At 55.0% G+C, this 26307-nt stretch overlaps 2 protein-coding genes across 5 annotated transcripts in view; one reads left to right on the forward strand and one right to left on the reverse strand.

Moving 5' to 3' along the window:
* The window catches only part of PHC1 (polyhomeotic homolog 1), a 28105-nt gene extending 25054 nt beyond the window's left edge, over window positions 1-3051 (forward strand). For all 4 annotated transcript variants that reach the window (XM_056134683.1, XM_056134681.1, XM_056134682.1 and 1 more), the window contains 2 exons: window positions 681-912; window positions 2842-3051. In XM_056134683.1, coding sequence (XP_055990658.1) covers window positions 681-912; window positions 2842-2996 — 387 coding nt within the window. In that variant the 3' untranslated portion in view covers window positions 2997-3051. The remainder of the gene's footprint in view (window positions 1-680; window positions 913-2841) is intronic.
* A 1576-nt stretch (window positions 3052-4627) lies between these two features.
* On the reverse strand, window positions 4628-17922 carry M6PR (mannose-6-phosphate receptor, cation dependent). Its single transcript, XM_056134689.1, has 7 exons — window positions 17711-17922; window positions 12499-12678; window positions 9227-9399; window positions 7069-7178; window positions 6734-6864; window positions 5659-5785; window positions 4628-5162 (listed from the first exon to the last, which is right to left on the reverse strand). Coding segments are annotated over exons 1-7 (846 nt in total). The 5' UTR covers window positions 17713-17922; the 3' UTR covers window positions 4628-5039.
* Window positions 17923-26307: the final 8385 nt, after the last annotated feature.

Below are 26307 nucleotides of genomic sequence, written 5' to 3' on the forward strand. Positions count from 1 at the left end.
TCCTCCCGGCTCTGTGCTCAGGGATCCATCCTGGCAGGGGGTTCGGGTAGGACGACCAGGAGGGGATAGAGTCTGGCTTGACCCCCTGCAGGGCAAACGCCCCCCCCCCCCCCCCCCACACCTGCTGTGCCAGCACCCTGGCCCCTGCCTGGGTTGATGAACTTCTTTGTCCTTGGGTTTGACCGCTACCCCCCCCCCACCCCTAGCTCCTCTCAGCTCAGTGCTCAGGGGTCACTGCAGTGCAGAATGTGGGGCTCCCGGCTCGGAGGTTTCTCCCCACCCCACCCCTAGAGCCAGCTGCTGCCCGTAAGCCAGGCGGAGAGTAAGGCCAGCCGGAGAGTGGGGTCAAGTCTCGTCTCCTCTCCCCTGCCCCTACTGGCCACGGTCCATCAGGCCGCCCACTGGACGGCGGAAGACGGCCACCCCCGCCGGCTGGTGGTCGCAGTGGCCACCCCCGCCGCTGGTCGTCGTTCAGCATCTGGGAAGCCCTTGCGAGTTGACAAGTGACTTGGGGCCCTTGACACTTGCGGGGCAGATCCTTCCGCTGTGCCAGGGCCCGTTTTTTTTTCCCCCTCCTCTCCCGGGAGGACCCGGATGAGGGCGAGGGAGAGCGAGGTGGAGTTGGCAGGGGTTGGGGGAGGCGCCTTGACCTCGCGCTTCTGCGTGCTCCCCTCCCGTAGACGCAGGAAGACTCCAGCCGGGGCTCGGACAACTCCAGCTACGACGAAGCCCTCTCCCCCACGTCGCCGGGGCCCCTGTCCGTGCGGGCCGGGCATGGGGAGCGGGAGCTGGGCAACCCCGCCACGGCGCCCCCCACGCCGGAGCTGCACGGCATCAACCCCGTGTTCCTGTCCAGCAACCCCAGCCGCTGGAGCGTCGAGGAGGTGTACGAGTTCATCGCCTCTCTGCAAGGTGACCGGGGCGGAGGGGTCACACCCGCACGGCCTGGCTGGGCTTCAGGGCGCCACCCCCTAGGGCCGGGGGTGGGCGGGGGCCCGTGCTCGGGGGTGCCTTTCGGCCTGTGCACAGAGGACTGCGTGCCGCTGGGCCTCGAACCCATCCTCCTGCCCAGCGCTGTCCACCCCCCCCCCCACCCCACCTCGCAGGTTCTCCTCTTGCTGAGGATGTGCGTGACTCACTTGTGGCCCCGTCACCCAACCCAGCTGTTGGGTTTCCATCGGACACAGTTGTGTCTCTTGCGCTGCCTGCACCCCCCCCCCAAGCCCCCCTCCCCTGCGTTGCTGCAGCGTTGGCTTGTGTGTGGTGCGCCAGAGACCACACTCGGGGTTCCCCCCATCCCCGACTGCGCTGCTGGAGGAGCAGCGTGGGGTGATGGCGGGGACCGATGTCATTTTGTATGTGGGCAATGGCATGAAGATCAGGTGCAGCGGGGGAGGCGCCCTCCCTGGGTGTGCAGTAAAAAGGTCACCGGAAGTGAAAAGGTCACCGGGAGTGGCCTGGGGTTTGTGTGTGGTTGTGGCAGACGTGTGTTGGGGAGGTGAAGGAATTGTGGCCGAGGTCGCCCCACACTCTCCGAAGTAGGAGTCTTTCTTCTTGTTTTTGTTTTTGGGGCCACGCCAGTGGTGCTCAGGGCTGACTCGCTCCTGTCAGTGCTCAGGAGTGCCGGAGAATTGAACTTGGGTCATCCATGCGTGGATGACAAGTGCTTTTCCTGCTGTGCTAACTTTCTGGCCTTAAAGCTGGGAGTTTAAAATTTTTTTTTTGAGGGGGGGGTGTCAGGGGTGGGAGGCAGAGCTGGCTCTGTGCTTCCTTCTGGCTCTGTGCTCTGCAGTTGCTCCTGGGGGTGCTCAAGGAACCACATGGGGTGCCAGGGTTGAACCTGGATTGGCTGCGTGGGCGCCAGCAGCAGCCTTACTCTAAATTCTTGGCTTTTTTTTTTTTCTTTCCCTAACCCTTTTTTCTTTTGCTTTTTGGGTCACACCCAGCGACGCACAGGGGTTCCTCCCGGCTTTGCACTCAGGAATTACTCCTGGCGGTGCTCAGGGGACCCTATGGGATGCTGGGAATCGAACCCGGGTCGGCCACATGCAAGGCAAACGTCCTACCCGCTGTGCTATTGCTCCAGCCCCCCTAAACTTTTTCTTAAAAATGGACAGAAAAGGCAATCACTTTACCCTCGCTCTCTGAACTCTGGGTCCTCTCGCAAAGAATGTCGGCAAGGTCCCCCCTCCCCCCCATGTAGAAAACATGTTGCTATAGTTGGCACTTGCCCTTCTTCTCATTCGAATGTTTTTTTTTTCCCCTATGGTTGAGTAACTTGATTTTTTTTCAACATTTACTTTCGACTTTTTTTTTTTTTAAACCAACCAGTTGCTATGACTTTATTTTGTTCATCTTATTCTTTGTTTGTTTTGTTTGGGCAGCCTCCCAAAATGCTGGGGTCAAGAGTGCCAGGAACCAAACCCAGGTCTCCGGCATGGGACGCAGGAGTCTCAGCCCAACTGAGCGTTTTTGCTTCTAAAGGTCTCCAGCGCTGACCGTTGCCTTCCCCAGAAGGATTGATTGGCGCTTAGGGAGTGACCCTTGCTAGGGCTGTTTAGTTGGCGGGGGGTGGGGGAGGGGAGGCCATGCCTGGCAGTGCCTGGCACTTCCGGATTGGCCTGTGCTAGGTTATTGGGCCACACTTGGTGGTACTCGGGGCTGACTCCTGGATCTACGCTCAGGGTTCGCTCCTGGCGCGGTGGGCCATGTGGGGGTGCCAGGGCTTGAACCTGGGGAGTTCACATGCAAGGCCAATGCCGTACCCACTGTGCTCTGGCCCGTTCTAGGGCTTCATGTCTCCCATTAGTCCCCCTCACCCGCCTCCCCGTTGCCTCCTAGGGTGCCAAGAGATCGCAGAGGAGTTCCGCTCCCAGGAGATTGACGGACAGGCCCTGCTGCTCCTGAAGGAAGAGCATCTCATGAGTGCCATGAACATCAAGCTGGGCCCCGCCCTCAAGATCTGCGCCAAGATCAACGTCCTCAAGGAGACCTAAGGAGGTGCTCTGGGCCGGCCCCCCCCGCCGCCCGGGCTAGCTCCGGGTCTCGGCGGACTTCCCCGGGAGGAGCCGTCCCCGGGACGCCCCGTCTTCCGGCGAGCGGGTTCCCGAGACGGGGGAAGATGACCAAGTCCAAGAGTTGGACGCTGGTGCTCCACCGTGGCAGCTGTGACCTTTTTTCTCTGGGTTCTAACTCTTGTTTTCTAAAACCTTGGCAACTCTCGCCGTCCTCAAGACCCGGCCAGTCTCGACCACCCAGGCAGTCCTGGAGACCGCGGACTGCTCAGCCTTATCCTGGCGCCAGAGTCAGGCCCCGGTGCTCGGCCTCCGAGGGGGCACGGAGGCCTCCCAGCTCGCGTGACGCGGAAGCGGAACCTGGCGCGAGCCCCCAAACGCGCCCCCCATCCCCCACCCCCCACCCGGACTGTCTGGCTGTCGCTGTGGCCCGTTTCCCTGTCGTCACTCCGTAGGAACCAGGTCTGTTCCCAGGGCCAGGCCGCCAGGATCGTCCCACTCCTGCAGGGACTGTTTGCACCACGAGGTCCTCATCGTCCTTCCTGCGTCCCTTGCCCTCCTCACTCCATCTGTCGGTTCCTCCCTGCCTTTGTTTCCCTCCAGCTCTGCGCGTCCTATAGCTTTATAAACAGGAGTGCCTGGGGCTGCCGTCGGAGTCAGACCCGCCGCAGGCACCAGTCCTTATACTACACAAATATTAAATATTTTTTTCCTCCTCAGTTAAAAGGAAGAAAATGGGTCTCGGTTGTATCACTGCATTCCAGGATCTCACACGAAGGACTAGGCTGACACTTTTTTTTTTAAGGTCTTTTATGTGTTTTTGTACAAAAAGTATAGGGTTTTCTCCCCCCCTAATCTTTAAAACATCAGTGTGGGAAAGGGATGCAGACAAATAACAAAGATGCTTTTAAGAACATTTTCCCTGTTTAGAAAGGAAAAAAAAAAGTGTCCTGATAAGTATTTAAAAGTCCAAAGATGAAGAAACTTCATTTTCTTTTCTAAAGGCTTACAAAAGGCCCCAGCTGCTGGCTCTGACCCTTGTGGTCAGTGGAGCCAGGCTCTTCCCCACTGGCCTGCGGCTTCATAATTTCACAAGGGTCGCAGCATAGGAAGGTGGAAAAAAGCATGAAAACCTCTGGGGCAGGAGGGCCAGACCCATTCCCCAAGCCAGAGCCCAGCGGGCCCGCCTCTGTCTCCAGAAAAGTCCCAAGGACATGCTAATGAAGGAGCAAGCCATGTTTAGAAATACTGGCAGAGGGAAGCTTACTGGAAAGAAGGAAGTGTGGCCAGCTCTAATGCAGGTGAGAAAGAGAGTGCAAGGGGATCCACTGCTAGATAAAGGGGTTCCCCTCCCTGTCCCAGAGCCCTCAGCACAGGAAGGAGCCCCCTCCTGTGGTCTGACCGGCTGTGCCACGTCTAGACCAACAGCCAAAGTTCCAAGCGCAGGGCGAAGCGGTCCAATACCAGCGGGTTGTGAGGGTCCCTTAGTTAATGGTACCTGGATCTGTGACTAGGAAACATTCACATCCCTCCCTCCAGCTTCTCGCGGTGGGAGAAGTTAAGCCCCCCCGCCGGCTCAGCAAATGCCGGTGTGTGGCTTACACCAAGCGGTCACTTTTCTAAGCGGCAGGAAGTGGCATCCGTGTTCTCACGGAGACCCACAGCAGGGCACTGACCAAACAGCAGGAAATCGATCAAGCCTCTGATAAAGTTTCGTGGCCTTTTTTGGGGGGGTGGAAAAAAAAGGAGGGGGGGGGGCTGGGGAACCTGCCAGGTACCCTTTGTGTTCACCGAAACTATCCTGTACCTTCTGCTGCCGAGAAGACCCTGGTGGCCCTTGTCCGGCCGCTCCCTGTCACTAGCCCTGCGGCACGAGGGGCAGGCCGGGCGCTGGAGAGAAAGCGTTTCGAGGGTGGGAAGAGGAGGCGGGCCGGAAGCAGGCTGGCAAAGCAAGCGCAGCGATCAGGCGAGGCGAGCGGGAGCAGAGGCCGCTCCCGGGGTGGGCACGGTGGCGGGCGGGACCCTTCACATGGGCAGCAGGTGGTCATCGCGCTCCTCGGTCTCCTCCCCCAGCTGGTCGTCCCCCACGCCCCTGTAGGCGGCAGGCGCGCCGCGGGGCTTGGAGCGGCACACGAAGTCGCAGCCGTCCTGTGGGAAGGAAGGCAAGGCCCGCTGGAACAGAAGCTGCAGCCCCAGCCTCCACCTGCAGCTTAAGAATGGGGGCAACGAGACTGGAGCCACAGCACAGCCGAGAGCCATTTGCCTTGCAGGCAGCCGACCCGGGTTCGATTCCCAGCATCCCTCAGGGTCCCACTGAGCACCGCCAGGAGTCATTCCTGAGTGTATGAGCTAGGAGGAACCCCTGTGCATCGCCGGGTATGGCCCAAAAAGAAACAAAACAAAAAGAATGGGGGCAAGATTTGGTGGTCCCCCCCCCCCCCCCGCCCCGTGTAGAGCCTTCAAGAACTATCTAAGCCTTTCAGCACAGGGTTCCTCTCTGGCTGAGATTAAACCAGGCCAGACACTGACTTGACACTACTTGGAACTCTGGACCAACACTTCCGGCCAGCTGGAGGGTGGCTACAACTTTCATGGCTTTAAGGCCTTGGGCTGAGGGGCCGTGGGACAGGTCCCTGCCACTTACCGCTACCAGGTTGCCGAGATCCTGCCAGAAGGCCAAGTGGGGGAACTGCTCCATGCCCTTGGCTCCCACCACCAGGCGCTGGTACAGGAAGCCCCCGATGATGTAGACAGCAACCAGGCACGCAAACCTGCCGGGAAGAGAGCAAGACTGGCAAAACCAGGAGAACCACCCCCGCCCCCAGGTGAGAGCAGGGGATTGGCCCAGCTCCAGCCCCAAGGCCCCTACTCCTGCCCTCACCTCCCCCCATACTCAAAAAGCAGCAGACTCAGGAAAAACACAGTCACAGAGGTGACTCACGGCCAAGAGTGACCGTTGGCTACAGGATTCTGTTTCCCCATAGTTTAATAATACCGCCGGATCTTAAAAATGTTCAGCCCACCTGGCTGGAGCGATAGTACAGTGGGGGAGGGCGTTGGCCTTGCACACGGCCGACCCGGGTTCGATTCCCAGCATCCCATAGGGTGCCCTGAGCACCGCCAGGAGTAATTCCTGAGTGCAGAGCCAGGAGTAAAGTCTGGGCATTCATGGGTGTGACCCTCCCCAACCCCCACCCCAGTACGAAGGATTAGGGGAAGAGTCTCGGAATGCAAATATTTACTGGCGACAAAAACAGTCTAATCTGAGGCTGGAGGGATAGCACAGCGGGTAGGGTGTTTGCCTTGCACGCAGCCGACCTGGGTTCGATTCCCAGCATCCCATGAGGTCCCCCGAGGACCGCCAGGAGTAATTCCTGAATGCATGAGCCAGGAGTAACCCGAGCATTGCTAGGTATGACCCAAAAAAACAAACAAAAAAAAGTCTAATCTATTTTTTATTTGGGGGCAGGGAAGTGGGGCTTGGGCCATGCCTGGCTGCACTCAGAAATCACCCCCAGCTCTACAAGTGGCGGGCTGGGGGACTAGAGGGGCGGGGAGGGGACACACACCATACGGGGAGCTGGGGATCAAACCTGGGTGGGCTGCATGCAGGACGAGCAGCCGGGCTGCCGTCCTCTCTCCAGCCCTACCTCCCCAATGCCTATGTTTCGGACACGCGGCCCGACCTGGGCAGGCGGGGACGGAGCGCGGCCACTTACGTGATGAGCAGGATGGCGCCCACGCTGAGGTGAGAGGTCTCGGGGGCGCAGGCCAGGCTGCTGTCCATCTCGAAGAGGTAGAAGCAATCCTGTACTTTGCCTCGCTCCTCGAACACGGGATTGAAGTTGGCCTGGTGCCGAGAGAGCGGGCCACGCGCTGAGGAAGCTTCATCACCCCTTGGCCCCAAGAACGGGACTTCCAAGTCCCCATAACCCCAAACCATGCAGGACGGCAAGCCGGATGGGGTCTGCGACCCGGGGAGGAGCGGGAACCTCCAGCTTCCCCTCAACCGCCCTCCCCAGCCCCCCAGAGCGGGCCGGGGCCCTCCCCTCACCCCGAGCGTGTGACGATTGCAGGAGATCATGACCACGGCCCGCCGCTGCTCCTTCCCGCAGTGGTTGTCGTATTCGTGGCCGCCTTTGTAGATCAGCATGATCCAGTTGCCTGCGGAGGGAGGAGGGAGGTGGCTGAGTTGCTGAGGGCTGGGGGCCCGCGGGGAGAGAGGCCCCAAGCTCACGCCCAAGCCTGGGGAGAGAGCGAGGTTAACTGCTGGGCCTGCTTGCCGGCGGCTCGAGAGAGGAGAGGAAGAGCCGGAGCTTGGGAAAGGAGCGAGCGCATTCCCCATCCGGAGGGCAGGCAGCCGGGAGCGCCGAAACCACGGCGGGCCATTCCTGAACAAGGGTGCGCATTTTCGGAACACCTGCGAACATCAAAAGCAGAGGGTCCGTGTAATTACCGGCTAGCAGGGGAAAGCCTGCTATTTCCAATGAACCGTTTTTTTGATTTTTTGCTTTTTGGGTCACACCTGGCGATGCTCAGGGGTTCCTCCTGGCTCTGTACTCAGGAATTACTCCTGGTGGTGGCCGGGGGACTCTATGAGATGCCGGGGATCGAACCTGAGTCAGCCACGTGCAAGGCAAACGCCCTCCCCATATCCCTCCAGCCCCGAGCCGCAGATTTTTAAGACTGGAAGACGTTTTTTCTTTGGCTTTTTGGGTCACACCCAGCGATGCTCAAGGGTTACTCCTGGCTCATGCACTCAGGAATTACTCCTGGCGGTGCTCGGGGGACCCTATGGGATGCTGGGAATCGAACCCAGGTCGGCCGCATACAAGGCAAACACCCTGCCTGGCTTACTATCGCTGCAGCCCCTGGAAGTCATTTCTTCTTGTTTGCTGGCTTCCAATTTCTTAAAGTATTATTTGATTCAGCAACCAAGAGAGATCAATATAGACTGCTTCCAATTTTCTTTTTTTTTTTGGGGGGGGGGGAGGTGGGTGAGGCATATGGGAAAACAAAGTAGAAATGTGGAAATGACGTTTCAAAGTTGTAAAGAAAGTTAAAAGCACCTGGGTTACAAATCCCACCTTCTGAAACCCCAGCCCCAGACTCTGCGCCACCGTTAGCGGAGCACACATCTGCCCTCAACACTTGGATGATTTAACTATCCTCAGGGGAGAGAATGAAGACTCTCGTGGTCTTTCATGGTCTTTTTCCAAGAATAGGATTCTGTTTTTTGAAAACAAGCTCCACTGCACATGGTGGGAAATTCCGGTTTGCCAGACCACCCCCTCCCCCAAAAGCTTGAATAAATTTTAATTAGCAAAGCCTGAGGAACTTGATGAGAATCAGTGAAGGTCTGTATTTTCAATCTGAGCACACCAAAATCCTGAAGGACCTAGGTGACTAAGAGGGCCACGGGGCCACAGATTTCCAGCCAGGTTCTTGTTAGCGCACGTTTCTCATTTTAAAGCGAAGGTGTAAGGATTGGAGCGATAGCACAGCAGGGAGGGCGTTTTGTCTTGCACGCTTCCGACCTGGGTTTGATCCCCGGCATCCTATAGGGTTCCCTGAGTACTGCCAGGAGTGATTCCTGAGTGCAGAGCCAGGAATAACACCTGAGCATCAAGCAAGCAAGCATCACGCATCTGGGAGCGAGGGATGATGGGTTGGTCTAGGGGTGTGTGTGTGTGTCTGTGTGTGTGTATGATGGGTTGGTCTAGGTGTGTGTGTGTGTGTGTGTGTGTGTGTGTGTGTGTCTCCACACTCACCTCACGCACCTGGGAGTGATGGATGATGGTTTGATCTACGGGTGTGTGTGTGTGTGTATTTGTGTATGATGGGTTGGTCTAGGGGTGTGTGTGTGTGTGTGTGTGTGTGTGTGTCTTCACACTCACCTCACGCACCTGGGAGTGATGGATGATGGGTTGGTCTAGGTAGGGGTGTGTGTGTATGATGGGTTGGTCTAGGTGTGTGTGCGTGTGTGTGTGTGTGTGATGGGTTGGTCTAGGTGTGTGTGTGTGTGTGTGATGGGTTGGTCTAGGTGTGTGTGTGTGTGTGTGTGTGTGTGTGATGCCAAGCCACACCCACCACAGCATCTAGCAGGGGGCCAGGGAGGGGCCGAGACAAGCTCATCACGGGGGCTGACTGGGCCCGGAGACTCAGACCTGAGGTGGGGGGGGGGGGGCGGGTTTGGGGAGGAGGAGCCTTACTTCCATTGAAGACATGCGTCTCATTGAGCCGCCCCACCACCGTCTCCTTCCCGGTGCTCTTGTTGATCTGGACCAGGCCTGCGCCGGAGGAGGACGAGTGGTTGCTGGCTTCCCCGCACACCCGGAACACGTACATGTACGTGTCGGGGCCCTGGTCCACAGTGCTCTCGAAGCTGCGAGGAGAGAGAAGATGGTGAGTGATGGGGAGGCAGTGGCCTCGCCTCCTCCCCGGGGGTGGGGGTGAGGGTCATTTTAGGGATTCGGGAGAGCCGAGCTGGGTCTAAGTAAGGAAAAATCAGCCCCCAGCCCGAAAAGGCATTTGGACGCTTTCCGGAATGCCTGCCCAGAACTCAGAGACACCATTTGCTCATTTCCCCGAGCACGGGATGGTGCTCCTAGGGCAGTGCTCCCAGGGAACTCCCTTCCCTTCCTTCTTCCCCAAACGCCTGACACAGACACCGGAGGGTTTATGACAATGTCGCAGAGGCTACTACTCTAGTCCATCTGCAGCGAGGCGGCCGCTAGCCACGAGCCACAGGACGGCTTTCTGGTCAGCTGCAAACTGTACCCGGGACAGTGGTCCCCTGATGCCTGTTCCGGGGGCAACGCGGCACCTACTGCCTACTACCGGTGTCTGTAGCAGCGAGAAGCCAGGCCCGGAGCCTGAGAGACAGCAGGGCCAGACTGATTCGCCACTGGCAAAGTCCTGAACCTGTCCCCTCCACCTACTAAAAGCGCCCCCACCCCCGCCCGGGACCTCCAGGTGTGATCCCTCTAAAAATAAAACTCCTATCACGGATGACCTCTCTCCGCCACCAAGAAGTCCTCCCAAACTGCCACCCCAGCAGAATCGGGAAGAGTTTTGGAGAACACGCTCAGTGCTATTGGCACAGATGTCCCAAAGGTCCATCTTTCCACATGCATCCCCAACAAGAACGATCAGACCCGTGGTCTTGTATTTTTAGTATTTTTTATTATTATTACTACCAAAAGTATCCTGCCTGCACGGCAGAGTCTGGCAAATTTCCCGTGTCGTATTTAATATGCCAAATACCAGTAACAATGATGGGTCTTATTCTCCTAATCCTGAAAGAGCACTGAAATGGCTCTTCTAAAATCTCAGGGCTAGGAAGAAGGAGACGTTACTGGTGCCTGCTCGAGGAAATCGACGAACAACAGGATGACCGTGATCGTGATTATTATTATTAATTATTATTTTGCTTTTTGGGTCATCCAGTGATGCTCGGGGGTTCCTCCTGGCTCTGCACTCAGAGATGACTCTTGGCGATGCTCAGGGGACCATATGGGATGCTGGGGATGAAACACAGGTTGGCTGCGCACAAGGCAAACACCCTCTCCACTGTGATATCGCTCCGGCCCCTGTCTTGTGTTTTTCAAAACAAAAATGTTTTCTGCCACACACAGCCGAGCTCAGGAATCATTCCTGGTTTGTGCTCAGAGTAAGCCCTGGTGGTGCTGGGGCTTGAAACTGGAATCTTCCGTAGGCGAGTTAAGTACTGTTAACCCCAATACAATCGCTCTGGCCCCCAGCTTTTTAATTACATAATCCTTTATCTTTTCTTCTTTTTTTCTTGCCCTCCCAAGTGGTGATCAAGGGGCCCGGGGACCCCAGTGGTGGCTTCTGCCCGCTGGGCCATCAGTTCAGCAAGAGGGCCCCAAGGGCGTAATACGTTTTGGGCCCTGCAGAGTTAGGGGTACCTGGGTTCCCTGGGAGGTGCTAGAGGCCTCCAGGGTGGCACCTGGCAAGGCCCAGGGAATGCAACCTGTGACTGGGCACTTACTGGGCATGTGCCCTTCTGCCCGTCCCAACTCCTGGCCAGCAATTTAATGCCTTTTCACCCCTACAAGCTGGTCTTCGTGGTGTAGCCTTGAAAACAGCTTCCACATTTCATCACATTATCACTGCCACCGCTGCATAATCAGGACACCCAGCTTTGTTTGGTTTGCGGCCACACCTGGTGATGCCCAAGGCTTCTTCCTGGCTCTGCACTCAGGAATGACTCCTGGTAGTACTTGGAGGGGCGGGGCAGGTGAGGGACCATACAGGGTGCCGAGGACCAAACCCAGGTATGCTGTGTGCACGGCAAACTCCCTGCCTGTTATACTATGGTCCAGCCTGGGACCCCCGTTTTTCAATGATAATGTCAGCATTAGAAAAGCCTCACGTAACCGTCACACCCCATTTTTTTTTGGTTAGCTTGTTTTTGTTTGGGGGCCACACCCAAAGGTTTATTCCTGGCTCTGCACTCGGGAATCAGTCCTGGCAGTGCTGGGGGCGGGGACCATTTGGGGTGCCGGGGATCAAACTGGGGTGGGCCACATACAAGGTTAAGTGCTCTGCCCGCTATATTCTCTCTTCAGTCCCACACCCCACATTTTAAAAATTGTTTTTTGGTTTTTGGGTCACACTCAGGGATGCTTAGGGGTTCCTCCTGGCTCTGCACTCAGGAATCACTCCTGGCAGTGCTTGGGGGACCCTATGGGGATGTCGGGGATTGAACCTGGGTCAGCTGTGTGCAAGGCGGCACTTACCTATTATTTCTCTGGCCCACCCCACAATTTTTTTTTTAAAGGATAAAAACAGGGGCTAGAGTGATAGCACAGCGGGGAGGGCGTTGGCCTTGCACAAGGCCAACCCAGGTTCGATTCCCAGCATCCCATATGGTCCCCTGAGCACCGCCAGGGGGCATTCCTGAGTGCAGAGCCAGGAGGAACCCCTGTGCATCGCCAGGTGTGACCCAAAAAGCAACAAAACAAAAAACAAAACAAAACAAAAGAGTTGGCATGAAATGTGCATCAACTATGCGGGGAAACACTTCTGCAAATGAGAGATGCTGCGGCCTGGCCTCTGGATGCTGGGCTGAGAGCCTGCTGTATGCTCTGCAAGCGAGCGAGCTGCTACGGCCAGATCAGGGCCCGTTTCCTGGCATTCCGTATGCCCAGTGGCCCAGAGCCGTCGCTCCCGGGAGGCTTATCCCAATGTGCGTCCCCTCGAAAGCTGAGATAGACACTTCCGTGCCAGGCGCGCCTTCACAGGGCCCTCGGCCCTGCCCTCTCGCCTTCTCCCACTTTTCTTTTTCTTTCTGGATCACACCCGGCGATGTTCAGGCGTTCCTCCTGGCCCTGCACCCAGGAATTACTCCTGGCGATGCTCAGGGGACCATCTGGGATGCTGGGGATTGAACCCAGGCCAGCCACGTGCAAGGCCCACGCCCTCCCCGCTGTGCTATGGCTCCGCCTCTCCCACTCACCTTTTGTTATACAGCGGCTTCAGCCTCTTCAGCAGCGCCAGTTCGTTCTCCGACTCTTTCCCCTTTTCCCCTACCAGGTCGCACTTCTTCTCCTCTGCCTGCCACGACTCCCTCACGGCCACGGCCAGGAGCAGCAGCGGCAGCGCCCCGGTCCTCCAGCGCCTGCAGACGGGGAACATCCTTCGGGGAGAGAGGGGGAGAAGCCGCCTTTGTTTATTTCATTTATTTATCTTTAATTTTATCGAATCACTGAGAGACACAGTCACCAGCTTCCGTGTTTGAGTTAGAATCACACAATGGTCCAACACCCATCCCTCCACCAGTGCTCATTCCCCCGCCCCCAATTTCCCCGGTATACCCCACCCCCCATTTTCCCCATCCTCCCCCTGCCTCCATGGCAGACAATTTCCCCCATACTCTCACTCAACTTTGGGCATTGTGGGTTTGCAGTACAGACACTGAGAGGCCATCCTGTTTGGTCCTTCATCTACTTTCAGCACGCATCCCCCATCCCGACTGATCCCTCCCAACCATCACTGACTTAGTGGTCCCTTCTCTATCCCAGCTGCCTTCTCCCCCGGCTCATGAGGCAGGCCTCCATCTATGGAGCAATTGTCCTGGCCCTTGTCTCTACTGTCCTTGGGTTCAGTCGCATGTTGTTTTATACTCCACAAACGAGTGCAGTCCTTCTACGTCTGTCTCTCCCTTTCTGACTCATTTCACTTAGCATGATACGAGAAGCAGCACGAGGAGAGCTCAGGTTTTCTCGCGCTGCGCGAAGCCTACGATTCTTTGGCTTCCTGCAACAAGCAGGACATTCTAGTGTCTCTGGAAAACTTTCTGCCCCAGTTATACCCAAGTCCCTCAAACTCTAGGGGGGGAGAAGAGGCAAGGTGTGTGGGGGTGGGCCAAGGGCTGGAGCACAGGCTTCGGAGGTGCAGGTTTGCTCTGATCCCGGGTACTGCATGGGGCATGATCTCGCCCTAACTCTCACCGTGCCCTCCCCAAAACACCCCTGCCTCCCAGCACTGCCCCTATGGAGACACTCTGGCCTCTTTTTATTTATTTATTTATTATTTATTCCCTTTGGCTTTTTGGGGTCACACCCGGCGATGCACAGGAGTTACTCCTGGCTCTGCACTCAAGAATGACTCCTGGCGGTGCTTGGGGGACGATATGGGATGCTGGGAATCGAACCCGGGTCGGCCGCGTGTAAGGCAAACGCCCTCCCCGCTGTGCTATCGCTCCAGCCCCACTCTGGCCTATCTACAGTTTGACAGCAAGCTACGCTGAGGGGCCAGAGACAGATCAGCGCCTGCCTTGCACGCAAACCAACCTGCCTTGGGTCCCCGATGTCGCATATGGTCCCCTGAGTCGCTCCAAGAGGGATCCCTGAGCACAGAGCTAGGAGGAAGCCCTGGGCACAGCTGGGCGCTCCCCCCAACCAAACCAACCAGCCAAAGTTAGACTGAGATCAAAGTGAAACCTTGGTTCTAAGGCACAGCTCCACACCAGAGGCCAAAGAAAACCTCAAACGAACACTCAACGCCTGAGAGATCTAGCAGGAAACAATTAGCGCAGACGCAAAAGACAGAGAAAATGGAATTCTCTGGACCCCCAACTCGAAGCAATACTCAGGAGCACCGGATCCCCCGCTCCTAGTCACTGCCGCAGAGGCTGAATCGGGATAAACGGTCCCAGCACTTCAAACCCGGCTTGCATCTATACTGATGTCTCATCCCCAAGGAAATCCACTCAAATTACCTCTTAGGACGATGAAAAGCCACCAGGTCAAAAGGAGCGTGCACGTGAGGAAGACATCCAAAGTGCCCTCAAGCTTTGTAAATCACACACCTCGAGGGTGTCGACTAGATTTCCGCCACACTTCCCGTCACCCGTAACCTCTGGGAATCACTAAATCACTTTACAGTTTAATAAATCCGATCCGCCATCTGCTTTCGCTGCTGGGAACGGAAGAATACTCTTCCACTTCCCCGATTCACTTCATCTTCTCCTTGAATCCAGGCCGAGGGATGGACCCTTGCGAAAGATTCCCCAACGGGGTTCCTGAATGACCCTTCAGGCCTCCTGTGTTCGTTTTCTAACAGCGTCACTAATTTTGCTGGTTACAGAGACTGAATTCTTCAGAAGTTTCGTCACTTACACGTCCTTCCACATGCATCTGAACCTCAGTGCAAATATTCTTTCACGCCCTTCGTACGGGTCCACGGACCCCCAGTGCGTTTTTAAAAGACCTGAAACAGGCAGCATTTAAGGGGTCCCGAGAGGGGAAAGGAAGACCTGGGCAGAAACCGTCTCCAGTTTTCCTAGCACATTTATATCAGACTTTGTTTCTCTTGCTCCATTGGGGAAAGAAATATTTGGGAACTGTGTCCCTGACTCCGTGTAATGCAGTTTCCAGTGATACTTATCAAGATGGTTCACAGACCAACTATGGCCAGTTCTAAGTTGTGACACCCCCCCACACCCCCATCCCCCCCAAAAAGTATTAGAATTATTTTTGACAGCTCCAGGTTGTTTTTTTCTTTTCTTTTTGGGTTACACCCAGCAATGCTCAGAGCTCAGAGGTCATTCCTGGCTTTGCACTCATGAATTAGCCCTGGTGGTGCTCAGGGGACCACAGGGGATGCCGAGGATCGAACCTGGGTCGGCCACGTGCAAGGCAAACACCCTCCCCGCTGCACTATCGCTCCGGCCGTTTGACAGTTCCAGGGAAGGAATTCAGGATGCCACACGTATACAATGAAAACTTTCACCATGGAGCCATACTCCTGGATCAATAATTTGGGGGCGGGTAGGAAGAGGGTTAGACAGGATTTGGATCACACCTGGCAATGCTCGGGGGACTTTGCACTATTGGGGACTGAGGTTGAAAGGCGGCGGGGTGGGGGGGGGGTGGTCAACCACACACGAGGCAAGCACTGTCACCCCTGGGCTCTCTCTGGCGCCTGCCTGGCCTAGTGATTTAAGCCACACTGCAAGTCTTATCCTGCCAGGGATGGACCCTGGGTCTCCTGCATGGGGCATGCGCTTTCCTGGCTGCAGAAACACCCCCCCCCCCCCCACACACACACCACTGAAAACACAGAAAACCAGAACCCCAGGGAGGGCAGAGGATCTGCCTTCTGCTGGGTACCTTGCAAGTTAATGAATGGAAATGAACGTAGCCTCACAACAGCGCTTTGCAGCCAATGCTGCGATCACTACCACTGAACAGCAGAGAAATCGAGGCACCTGCCAGCCCAGAGCTCGCGGTCTACACCGGAGCCCCTCCACCTGGGAACTTGGGCCGGGATGGGGGGGAGCCAGCAGGCAGCTCAAGCTTGACTTTCTTTCTGACTGAGCCAAGAGGAAAGGGGAAGTGACTCCTCACACAGTTGCTGAGAGGAGCTGGACCCAGGCACCCAGACCTCAAATTCTGACCTTTCCTTAAAAAGCTCATTGCTCAACATGTCACTTGACCGACAGAGATAGGGAAAAGAAAAGACTCCTTGAACTGGGCTGGTTAGGCAGGCTGGTCCTCCTCTAACTTCTCAGGGGGCCCCGAATATTTCTATTTCAAAGTTCTGGAGGAGTAGGGATTCCCTGCCCGACCTCCCTACCACTCCCCACAACCTGGGTGGGGAGGGAGGCATGCAATTTTCTGGAGTGATGATCATACAAACACCAGTCAGCTGCCTGTCTAGTCACAGCCGATGATTTCTTTTCCCCAAAGTAGAACAAATAATCTTGCAAAACTGGAAAGGGATGAAAAGTTAACCCTCTGTGGCCAGCAGGAGCTCAGCTGGTTCGAGAAGTCAGATGAGAAGTGTTGCATTCTATTCTCTCCCTCTCTCTCTCTCTCTCTCCTCTCTCTCTTTCTCTCCCCCCTGGCCGCACCCCTTTGGGCAGCTTCTCTGATTCAGCGGCAGAAACGCACCAAGTGCATTTCTGGATTTTCCTGGCTGAACTTCACAACCCAACGAAGTATGATTTCTCTCATTTAATCAGCTCGCACCCATTTTTAAAGACAAGAAGTTCGTGAGGCCAACTTGGCTTATTCGGGGCAGAAAGAAATAAGGAGAGCCCCCCCCCCCCAAAAATGTATTTGCTTGGAAAAATCCTTTATTTGGAGTATGTGCGGGGAGTGTTCCGGCCGCATCTGGCTCTGCACAGGGCTCACTCCTGAAGGTACTTTGTGGGGGACCACAGGATGCTAACCCTAACCAGGGTCGGTCACGTGTGTAGTAGCAAGTGCCTTACTCCTGCATCTCTCTGGCCCTTGCTTCAGCATTTCTGACACACAAGGTGCATGAAATTCATTTCCAAACTCTGGAAAACAGGCAGGGCTCGCTTGATCTTGCACAGTCCCTTTCGATTTCTGCCCATCATGATAGGTGGACCTGGGAAGGGGTACCTTCCTCCCACTGTCCCCCACGCCCAGCTAGGCCCCTTCAATCCTCTTCCCCCCTCCATGCTCGGCTCCCTAAATCTTCCTTTCACACGGAACCCGGCTCTGGGAACCAAGTTTGCAATCACTCGGGCCTCTTCTCTGCACCACTCACCAACCCCGGCCGCCGCCCCGAGATGGGCGAACCACAGGTTATTTTCCATTTTGCAAGGGAACTTCTAACTTCTTTTCGCTCACGTCTGCCCCGGGGGGCGCCCTGGACACTCGGGCGCTGGGCAGCAGCAGCAGCATCAAGCATCAACCCCCGAGCTCCGGGGGCTGGAGGTGCCGCTGTCCCGCGCGCGCGCACGCAGGCGGGTGGGCGCTCCCTTGCAAACACGAAGCCCCCCCACAACCTCCCCCACCCCCACCTCCACCCCCGGGCAGCCCCGCGGGAGTTGCACGCCAGCCCCCTCACAGACGTGCAAGAAATTCCCCAGCAAGTCTCATCTCCAGCCTCTGCAAACTCCGGGGGGGCGGGGGAGGGAGGTGGGCAGGTTGGGAGGGGGGGCTTCGTGTTTGGGGGCTTCCCCGCATACAATCCCCCCATGCCTCCTGCGGGGACAACCGTGCACACGGGACCCCACGTCTGAGCATCCCTCCCACCCCCACCCCCAGCCCGCTCCCGGTTTCCCTGCCGGCATTGGGGGGAGGGAGGGGGGGTCTCTTCGCTCTCACACCCCCCCACCCCCACCCTCGCGTCCAGCCGAGCCCGATGAGACCCGCGCGCGCTGCAGCCCCCTCCACGCCCCTCACACTCACATGCCGCGCGGGCAGGGGCTCAGAACCGCAGGGAGACCGAGGGGGCAGCGGGCGGCCAGCCGCACACCTCCGTCCAGGAACTCGTGTCCCGGGCCAGCGCTCCTCCCCCCCGCGAGCGCCTCGCAGTGCAGCGCTCCGGGAACCGGAAACAGGAAGCGCCAGGCGGCCGCGGGGGCAGCGGCTCCTCCCACCAGACCCCGTGGCCGGGTGACTACAGAACCGTGGGGCCTTTCTGATTGGTCGCTGCCCCGGGCGCTTCACTCCGCCCCCGTCCTACCTACCCAATCACTGTCGAGATTTTCAATCGGAGTCGCGCCCCCTCGAGTCGCTTTCTACCAATGGGACTCTAGAATCTCGGGTCGGCCCGCCCCTCACGCAGGGGGTCACGCGTCCGGTTAGTTCCCTGGATAGGTCCGATTGGTGGGGCGAGAGGCGGAAGCGGAAATGCCGGGTGGGGAGGGCGGGCCTCCAGGCGGGAGCGGGGCTTGTCGGGAGTTGTAGTTCTGGAGTTGTAGTTCTCGCTCCTCGTCGTCGTCGTCTTCAAGGCCGTTTGTCGCCTGCTAGAGTCGCTGTTTCGCCGCCGGGCGACCCGGCGCCTGCGGAGTGTCTAGTGCTGGCACCTAGAGGCGGGTGGGGAGCTGCTGGGGTCTGCATCGCCCTGGCCTTCTGAGCCCCTGCTGATGCGCCCCTGGGCCGGTGAAGCTTTCCTGGGTGTCTATGTCATTAGCTGCTGCTGCAAGTGGGCCAGGTCCTTGGGATGCGGTCCAAGGGCTCTTGCTCCCGCAGGTGCAAGGAGCTGGAGCTTCTGCGGGAAGTCCCGGGTTCCATTCCCCCCTCCCCACAACCTGGCCCTAGCGGCCCCCCTGCCCTGGGCAGCATCCAGCTCCTGGAGGACCCCCCCCCCCCCACACCCCTCCCCCAAACAAACAATCACACTGTGCGCTTGCTGCTCCACCTTTCTGGATGGATTCACCACCTCCAGAATGAATTGCAACGGTCCACAGCGAAATAAATAATATAACCTTTTTTTTTTCTGGGTGCCTGACTTGTTCCTTGTACTTGGCTTTAGCCCGCTCTCTGCTTGGCCTGGTTGACCCTCGCTCCCTCTTCAGGGACAGGGACTTGGTTTCCGTTAGTCTCAGCAGAGAATGGGGCTGGGAAGAATACAGGTGAAGGGCTCTGGCCTTGCACGCGGCTGGCCCGGGTTCAATCCCCGGCATCTGTGTGCATCGCCAGGTGTGATTCCTGGACTTTTTTTTCTTTTTGGGTCACACCTGGCGATGCACAGGGGTTACTCCTGGCTCTACATTCAAGAATTACTCCTGGCGGAACTCAGGGAACCTTATGGGATGCTGGGAATCGAACCCCAGTCGGCCGTATGCAAGGCAAACGCCCTACCTGCTGCACTATCACTCCAGCTCTGCGAACTAATTTTTTGTTATTCCGTGGTTACTCCTGGCTCTGGGTTCAGGAATCATTCCTGGTGAGACTCAGGGACCATGCAGGATTCTGGAGATCAAACCTGGGTGGGCTGCGTGCAAGGCGTGCAAGGCAGGCAGCCTATCGACTGTCCCACCTGCTGTCCTCTCTCTCCAGCCCCGAGAGTGAACTTTGTCTAGGTCGGTGGTGCCCATACTATTTCGAGTCCTTTAAAGGTGTAGGAGTTGTGACAACCTGAATTAGGAAGTATCTTATCCTGATTTCACAGATGAGAACCCTTAAAGAGAAATAGAGGCTAATCTCTTACTCGGAGTCCCACCACCCCTAAGGAGGTAGATTCCGGCATTTAGACATGAATTAGTCCTCTGGACCCTGAGACTTGGAATCCAGGCTCCCATTGTTGCCTCCCTCATCTGTTGGTTTGTCCGGACATTTAAATCAACTTTGGTGGTAATCATATCTGGGTTAGAGTTCTCCCAAAGGGTGGTGGGGAAAGCTAATAGATTTAAAAGAAAGAAAGAAAGAAAGAAAGAAAGAAAGAAAGAAAGAAAAGAAAATAAAATAAAAAGAAAGAAAATCAGGTGATTTTTTCCATTTTCTTTTTTTGCTTTTTGGGTCACACTTAGCGATGTACAGGGGTTCCTCCTGGCTCTTCACTCAGGAATTACTCCTGGCGGTGCTCGGGGGACCATATGGGATGCTGGGAATCGAACCCAGATTGGCCGTATGCAAGGCAAACGCCCTATCTGCTGTGCTATTGCTCCAGCCTTCATACTTTCTAATGAAAGTATAGTAGTAGGCAGGCAGTTTACCCAGAGTGTGCACACGCTTTGTGTGTGGGAAGGGGGTTAGGGGTCACCTCCCCATCACCGGGAACCCTCCCCATCACCTTAAGGTATGGTGGTCCCCAAAGAAAGTTAGAGTCATTGTCCTCAAAAAAAACGCAGGACAAAAATCCATATACCCACAGAGAAGTCATGTGTTTTTCCTCTTAAAACTGTATTACCAGGGCTGGAGGCATAACATAGCAAGTAGGATGTTTGCCTTGGACACATCTCCAGCATCCCTTATGGTCCCCTGAGCACTGCCAGGAATAAGACTTTAGCACTGCTGGGTGTGACCCTGAAAACAAAACAAAGCAAAAACCCCTGTAATATGTCAAGTATCTCTCCAGTTCATCAACTGTGTTAATAAGCTTTGATGGCTGAATAATATTAAACTATGGATCGCTACATAACCAATTCCACCGGTGCTGACCATCGATTTTATTTCTATTGATGGGCAATTCATGGTCAGCTGCTTACTCATCCCGAGAGATGGAGGCCTCTTGGGGATTACCAAATGATATCAGCGAGAGAAGTGGGGAGAGAGTGAGTCAGCACCCTCCAGAGGACTGACCTATCTCGGTCTCCCTGGGGAAGTACCTTAGGGGTACTTAGGGATCAGATCTGCGTTCCAAACCTGCAGGGCCTGGACACTAGCGTCCATCAGCTCTGCTGGGAAGCCAGGGTGCATCTGAGTCACTTGAAACCCAGCACCTGAATTCAGGGATCTTGTCCCCAGACTGGAGAGAGAGACTCCTGTTTTCCTGTTTTGAGAGACAGAAAGAGAAAGAGAGAAAGACAGAGACAGACAGAAACAGAAAGAGAGACAGAGAGAGACTCTGTTTATTTTTATTTTTATTTTATTTTATTTTGCTTTTTGGGTCACACCCAGTGTTGCTCAGGGGTTATTCCTGGCTCTGCACTCAGGAATTACTCCTGGCGGTGCTCGGGGGACCATATGGGATGCCGGGGATCGAACCCAGGTCGGCTGCGTGCAAGGCAAACGCCCTACCCGCTATGCTATCGCTCTGGCCCCGACTCTGTTTTTTTTAAACATATATATACATATATACATATATATATATATATATTTGCTTTTTGGATCATACCCGGCGATGATCAGGGGTTACTCCTGGCTCTTCACTCAGGAATTACTCCTGGCAGTGCTCGGGGGACCATATGGGATGCTGAGATTCGAACCCGGGCCGGCTGCAGGCAAGGCAAATGGCCTACTGGCCATGCTATCACTCCAGCCCCATGTTTTTTTAAATTTTTAAATTTTATTTTCATAAGGTTGTTCACATTCATGGATTACATTCAATATTTCAACACCAATCCCACCCCCATTCCACCTTCCCACCACCATCATTTCCAATTTTCCCACCGCCCGCCTGCCACAGGCAGATGCTAGGTAATTTATTTTCTATTGCTTATTATGAATATCATGAGAGGTCGTGTGGCCGTGAAAGCGGCTGCGTGCTCCTGGAATACTGAAGTTGTCAGTGATTGGGATCCGGAGACATCTCTGGAGGGAGCTAATCCTTTTTGAGATTCATCTGGAAGTCTCTGGATCAAGGTCCTTGATGAGCTTAAATGCTGCCTGGAGGCAGTTCTTGGGCTTGATGCCCAGGACCCGGAAGGAGGGAGACTCCTGCAGAGAGAGAGAGAGAGAGAAAGAGAGAGAGAGAGAGAGAGAGAGAGAGAGAGAGAGAGAGAGAGCGAGAGAGAGAGAGAGAGAGAGAGAAGGAGAGGAGGTCAGGAGAGAGAAGAGAAGAGAAGGGAAAGGAAGAAGGGATGGATGCTGGAGAGGAGGGAAGGAGTTGAGGGGTTGTGGATGAGCACTTTTCTGGATGGGCACGTATACCCACTCACCTTTGCAAAGTTGCTTTCTTAGAGTTTCCCCCACGGTGGCCCTGCTTGGGGCTTCCCACGTAGATAAGCATCTGCGTTGTCAAGACCAAAAGCTTTGAACGTTTAAGGCTCTTTCCTGTTCTTCTCAAAGCCCCTTTGGTTCCTGCTGAAGCTTCTCCTGAGGTGGGGGCGGGTGGGGGGGGGTTGTGTCCTTGCTCTCTCCAGGGCTGTGCTGGCACCAGTTAGAATCCTACTAGCCCCAGCCCGAAGGGAGTTGGGTGAGGCCCCTCCCCGCACCGAGGGACCCAGCCCCGGTGGTTGAAAACCTCCAGAACCCAACTGTTGCCTTGGTCACAGCCATTCTCCACACTTCACCCATGAGTGAATCTATTTCTGGATACTTCAAACCACACACCCTACCCATACTCCAAGATGATCGCACCACATTCGATAGGGTTCAAGTAGGAGGCAACCATTTATATATGGAGCGATAGCACAGTGGTAGGGTATTCGCCTTACAAGCGGCCGACATGGCCGACCCGAGTTCGATTCCTCCGCCCCTCTCGGAGAGCCCGGCAAGCTACCGAGAGTATTCGATATGCCAGACACAGTAACAACAAAGTCTCCAATGGAGACGTTACTGGGCCCGCTCGAGCAAATCGACGATCAACGGGAGAGCCTTTACCTTTACCTTTACATATATATATGTATATATATATACATATATATATATCACTGTAGCACTATCCTTTCGTTGTTCATCAATTTGCTCGAGCAGGCACCAGTAACATCTCACAACAAATTATGAGACTTGTCGTCACTCTTTTTGGCATATCGAATATGTCACGGGGAGCTTGCCAGGCTTTGCCGTGCAGGCGAGATACTCTCAGTAGCTTGCTGGGCTCTCCGAGAGGGGTGGAAGAATCGAACCCAGATGGGCCGCATGCAAGGCAAACGCCCTACCCACTGTGCTATCGCTCCAGCCCTTTTATATAAAAGCACACAAGGCTTAACCTTTAAGAACATGTTAGTGATCTCTTATAGAAGGACTTAGTGTTCCCTGGGTGAAGTACAACCATCTCCATACTCTTTCCTCTAAGGATAATTTTTTGTAGCATTTTCAGCTGCTTCTCATAACAAACAATACAAAACATATTTTTTAGGTTCTACTTTGGGGCAGGGATTTGGGTTCGGGATGGAAACATCCGAAATACGGTGGTGGGAAGGTGTGATGGTGGTGGGATTGGTGTTTGAATATTAAACATAATGAAATACGTTGAACTACTTTAGCACTGTAGCACTGTCCTCCCGTTGTTCATGGATTTGCTCAAGTGAAATTTTTTTTTTCTTTTTGGGTCACACCCGGCGATGCTCAGGTGTTACTCGGCTCTGCACTCAGGAATTACTCCAGGAGACCATATGGGATGCTGGGAATCGAACCTGGGTTTGCCGCATGCAAGGCAAATGCCCTACCTGCTGTGCTCAAGCCCCATATAAAATAAAAATATTTTTATAAAAAAGAATCTTTTTTTATCTTTTTTTTATTAGTGAAACACCATGAAGTACACTTATAGACTTACAAATTTTTGTCCTTGGGTTTCAGTTATACAATGATCAAGTACCCATCCCTCCACCAGTGCCCGTCCTCCCCCACCACGGGTCCTAGCATCTCTCCCACCCCCCATCCCCCCCTCCCCCCCATCCCACCCTGCCGCTGTGGCAGAGCATTCCCCCTTGTTCTCTCTCTCTTCTTTTGGGTACTGTGTTTTGCCAGAGAGGCACTGAGTGGCAATCATGTTTGGTCTATAGACTACTTTTAGCATGTCTCTCCCACCCTGGGAGGGTCTTCACAACACCCTTTATTTGGTGCTCTCTTCTCTATCTGAGCTTCCTTCTCACCTAGCACATGTGGCTGGCCTTCAAGTCATGGAGCAAAATTCCTGGTACTAATCTGAGCCATTCCTGGGTGTTAGTCTCCCGTTTTGTTGCTTATAAAAAAGAATCTTATTGGCCCCAGTTCTTGCGTCCTCAAAGGGGTCCGGCCTTCATGCCTCTGGGCCACTTTAGGGCTATGACAGTGTAAATTCTTGAAGTCACATCTTACTTTTATTCCTGAGAAATTCATTTCCAGATGCCCCCACCCCATCCCACCCCCACCATCTCCCTGCCTGCTTCAGAGTTTTTGAGGATACAGTAAAAGGGGGGGGGGAAGCCCCAAACTCCTGTAAAAATGAAGTTACCTGGAATTGATCATACAAAAGTCAGTGAATTTGGAATTCTTGCCCCGAGAACTGGGGCTGCGTGCTTTGTGGAAGTGGAGGAAAGGGCTAGAAAATCTTTGGGTAGGTGGAAGAGGGCGTTTTTCCAGGAGTGGGAGTGAGGGCGAGCTTCCCTGAGTCCTCAGCCTGCTTCTCAGGCTCCAGTGCTCTCTCACGATTCCCCCCCCCCCCCCGCACCCCCATCTCCCCGCAGAAAACTTGATCTCGAGGTTCTTTCCAGGGGCAGAAATTGGGATTAGCAGTTCTCAGTGCCCTCCGGTTCTGCCCCTGCTAGCCCCTGCCCTATCGAGGACACTGCTCATAGCCCCATGGCATGGCCTTCCAGGCCAGCTCAAGCGTTCACTGCATTTGCACAGAAGTTCTAGATGTTGCCTTAACGCTGGGCTGCCTCCCACATGTAGAAGCAGATGAGGCGAAGGACGTGGATGGGTCTGGTTGTTCTAAGACCTTCAATTTCTTTTTTGTTGTTGTTGCTGTTTTGGGGCTGCGCTCAGCGATGTTCGGGGGGTAACTCCTGGCTGTGATCTCAGAAATTACTCCTGGCGAGAATCTCTCCATGGCTTGGAAACCGGCCTCACATGCTGGGGGAGAAGACAGTTGGGACAGAGAAGGGACCATTAAGTAAACGATGCTTGGAGGGCTTGCTCAGGTTGGGTGATGTGTGCTAGAAGTAGATTATAGACCAAACATGATCCTTTTTGCAAACCAAAAGGAGAGAGAGAGTAAAAGGGAATAATCCTGCCACAGAGGCGGGGGGTGGGGGGATGGAGGAAGTGGCGGGAGGGATCCTGGGAACATTGGTGGTGGAGAATGGGCCCTGGTGGAGGGATGGGTACTTGATCATTATTGTGTGACAGAAATGTAATCACAAAACTTTGTAAGTCTGCAACTGTATCTCACGGTGATTCATTAAACCGTCGCTGTCACTGTCCTCCCATTGTTCATCGATTTGCTCGATTTGCTCGAGTGGGCCCAGTAACATTATGGGACTTGTTACTGTGTTTGGCATGTTGAATATGTCACAGGGAGCTTGCCAGGCTTTTGTGGTGTGGACAAGATACTCTCGGTAGCTTGCTGGGCTCTCTGAGAGGGGCCGAGGAATCGAACTCGGATTGGCCGTGTTGGCTGCGTGCAAGGCAAACGCCTTACCCGCTGTGCTAAGATTCATTAAAAAATTAAAAAAAAAAAAAGAAAAGGAGTTACTCTGGTGGAGCTTGGAGGACCATATGGGATGCTGGGGGATTGAACCTGGGTTGACCGCCTGCAAGGCAAACGCCCTACCCACTGGACTATCTCTCTAGACCCAATCTTTTTCAATCTCTTGGCTTTGATGAACTGCCAGTGGGAATTTGCATGGTGTTTCCTTTGTTCTTGTGCTGTGTCCCCATGCACGGCCCCTAGACCTGTTTGGTTGACTGGGAGCTGGTGGGGAACGGCCTTTGAAACCTCTGAGAGATAGTACAGCAGGGAAGGTGCTTGCCCTGCAGACCACCACCCCTGGCTAGATCCCACGTATATGGTCCTCTGAGCAGTGCCAGGAGTGATCCCTGGGAAAAGAGCCAGGAGGAAGCCCTGGGCTCCAGGAGTCCAGCCTAAAACTGCCCCTCAATAAAATAAAACGCATATATTTAAAAAAAAACAACCTGTCAGAAGATTTATTTGTTTGGGGAGACCATATGCAAGGCCAGGGTTTGACTGGGGCCAGCTGCATGCCTGGAAAGCGGCTTTTTTTTGAGGGGGGGGGGTCACACTCGGCGATGTACAGGGGTTACTCCTGGCTTTGCACTCAAGAATTGCTCCTGGTGGTGCTCAGGGGATCATATGGGATGCTGGGAATCGAACCCGGGTGGGCCGCGTGCAAGGCAAACGCCCTACCCGCTGTGCTATCTCTCCAGCCCCTGGAAAGCGGCTTTTTAATTTTCTTTTTGAGTCACACCCAGCGATGCTCAGGGATTACTCCTGGCTCTGCACTTAGGAATCACTCCTGGCGATGCGTGGGGGACCCTATGTGATGCAGGGGATCGAACCCGGGTCAGCTGCGTGCAAGGCAAACGCCCTCTCCACTGGGCTATCACTCCAGCCCCTGCTACAAGTTTTATTTCAGGTCCACCACCAGCATCCTTCCAGTTTCAATGCATTCTGCCTGCTCACTGTTTCTCTCCTTCTCAGGGATCTTTGGGAATTTATTTGGTAATTGCCCAGT

This window comes from Sorex fumeus, unplaced genomic scaffold, assembly GCF_029834395.1.
Source record: "Sorex fumeus unplaced genomic scaffold, SorFum_2.1 ptg000101l, whole genome shotgun sequence".
Taxonomy (NCBI): domain Eukaryota; kingdom Metazoa; phylum Chordata; class Mammalia; order Eulipotyphla; family Soricidae; genus Sorex; species Sorex fumeus.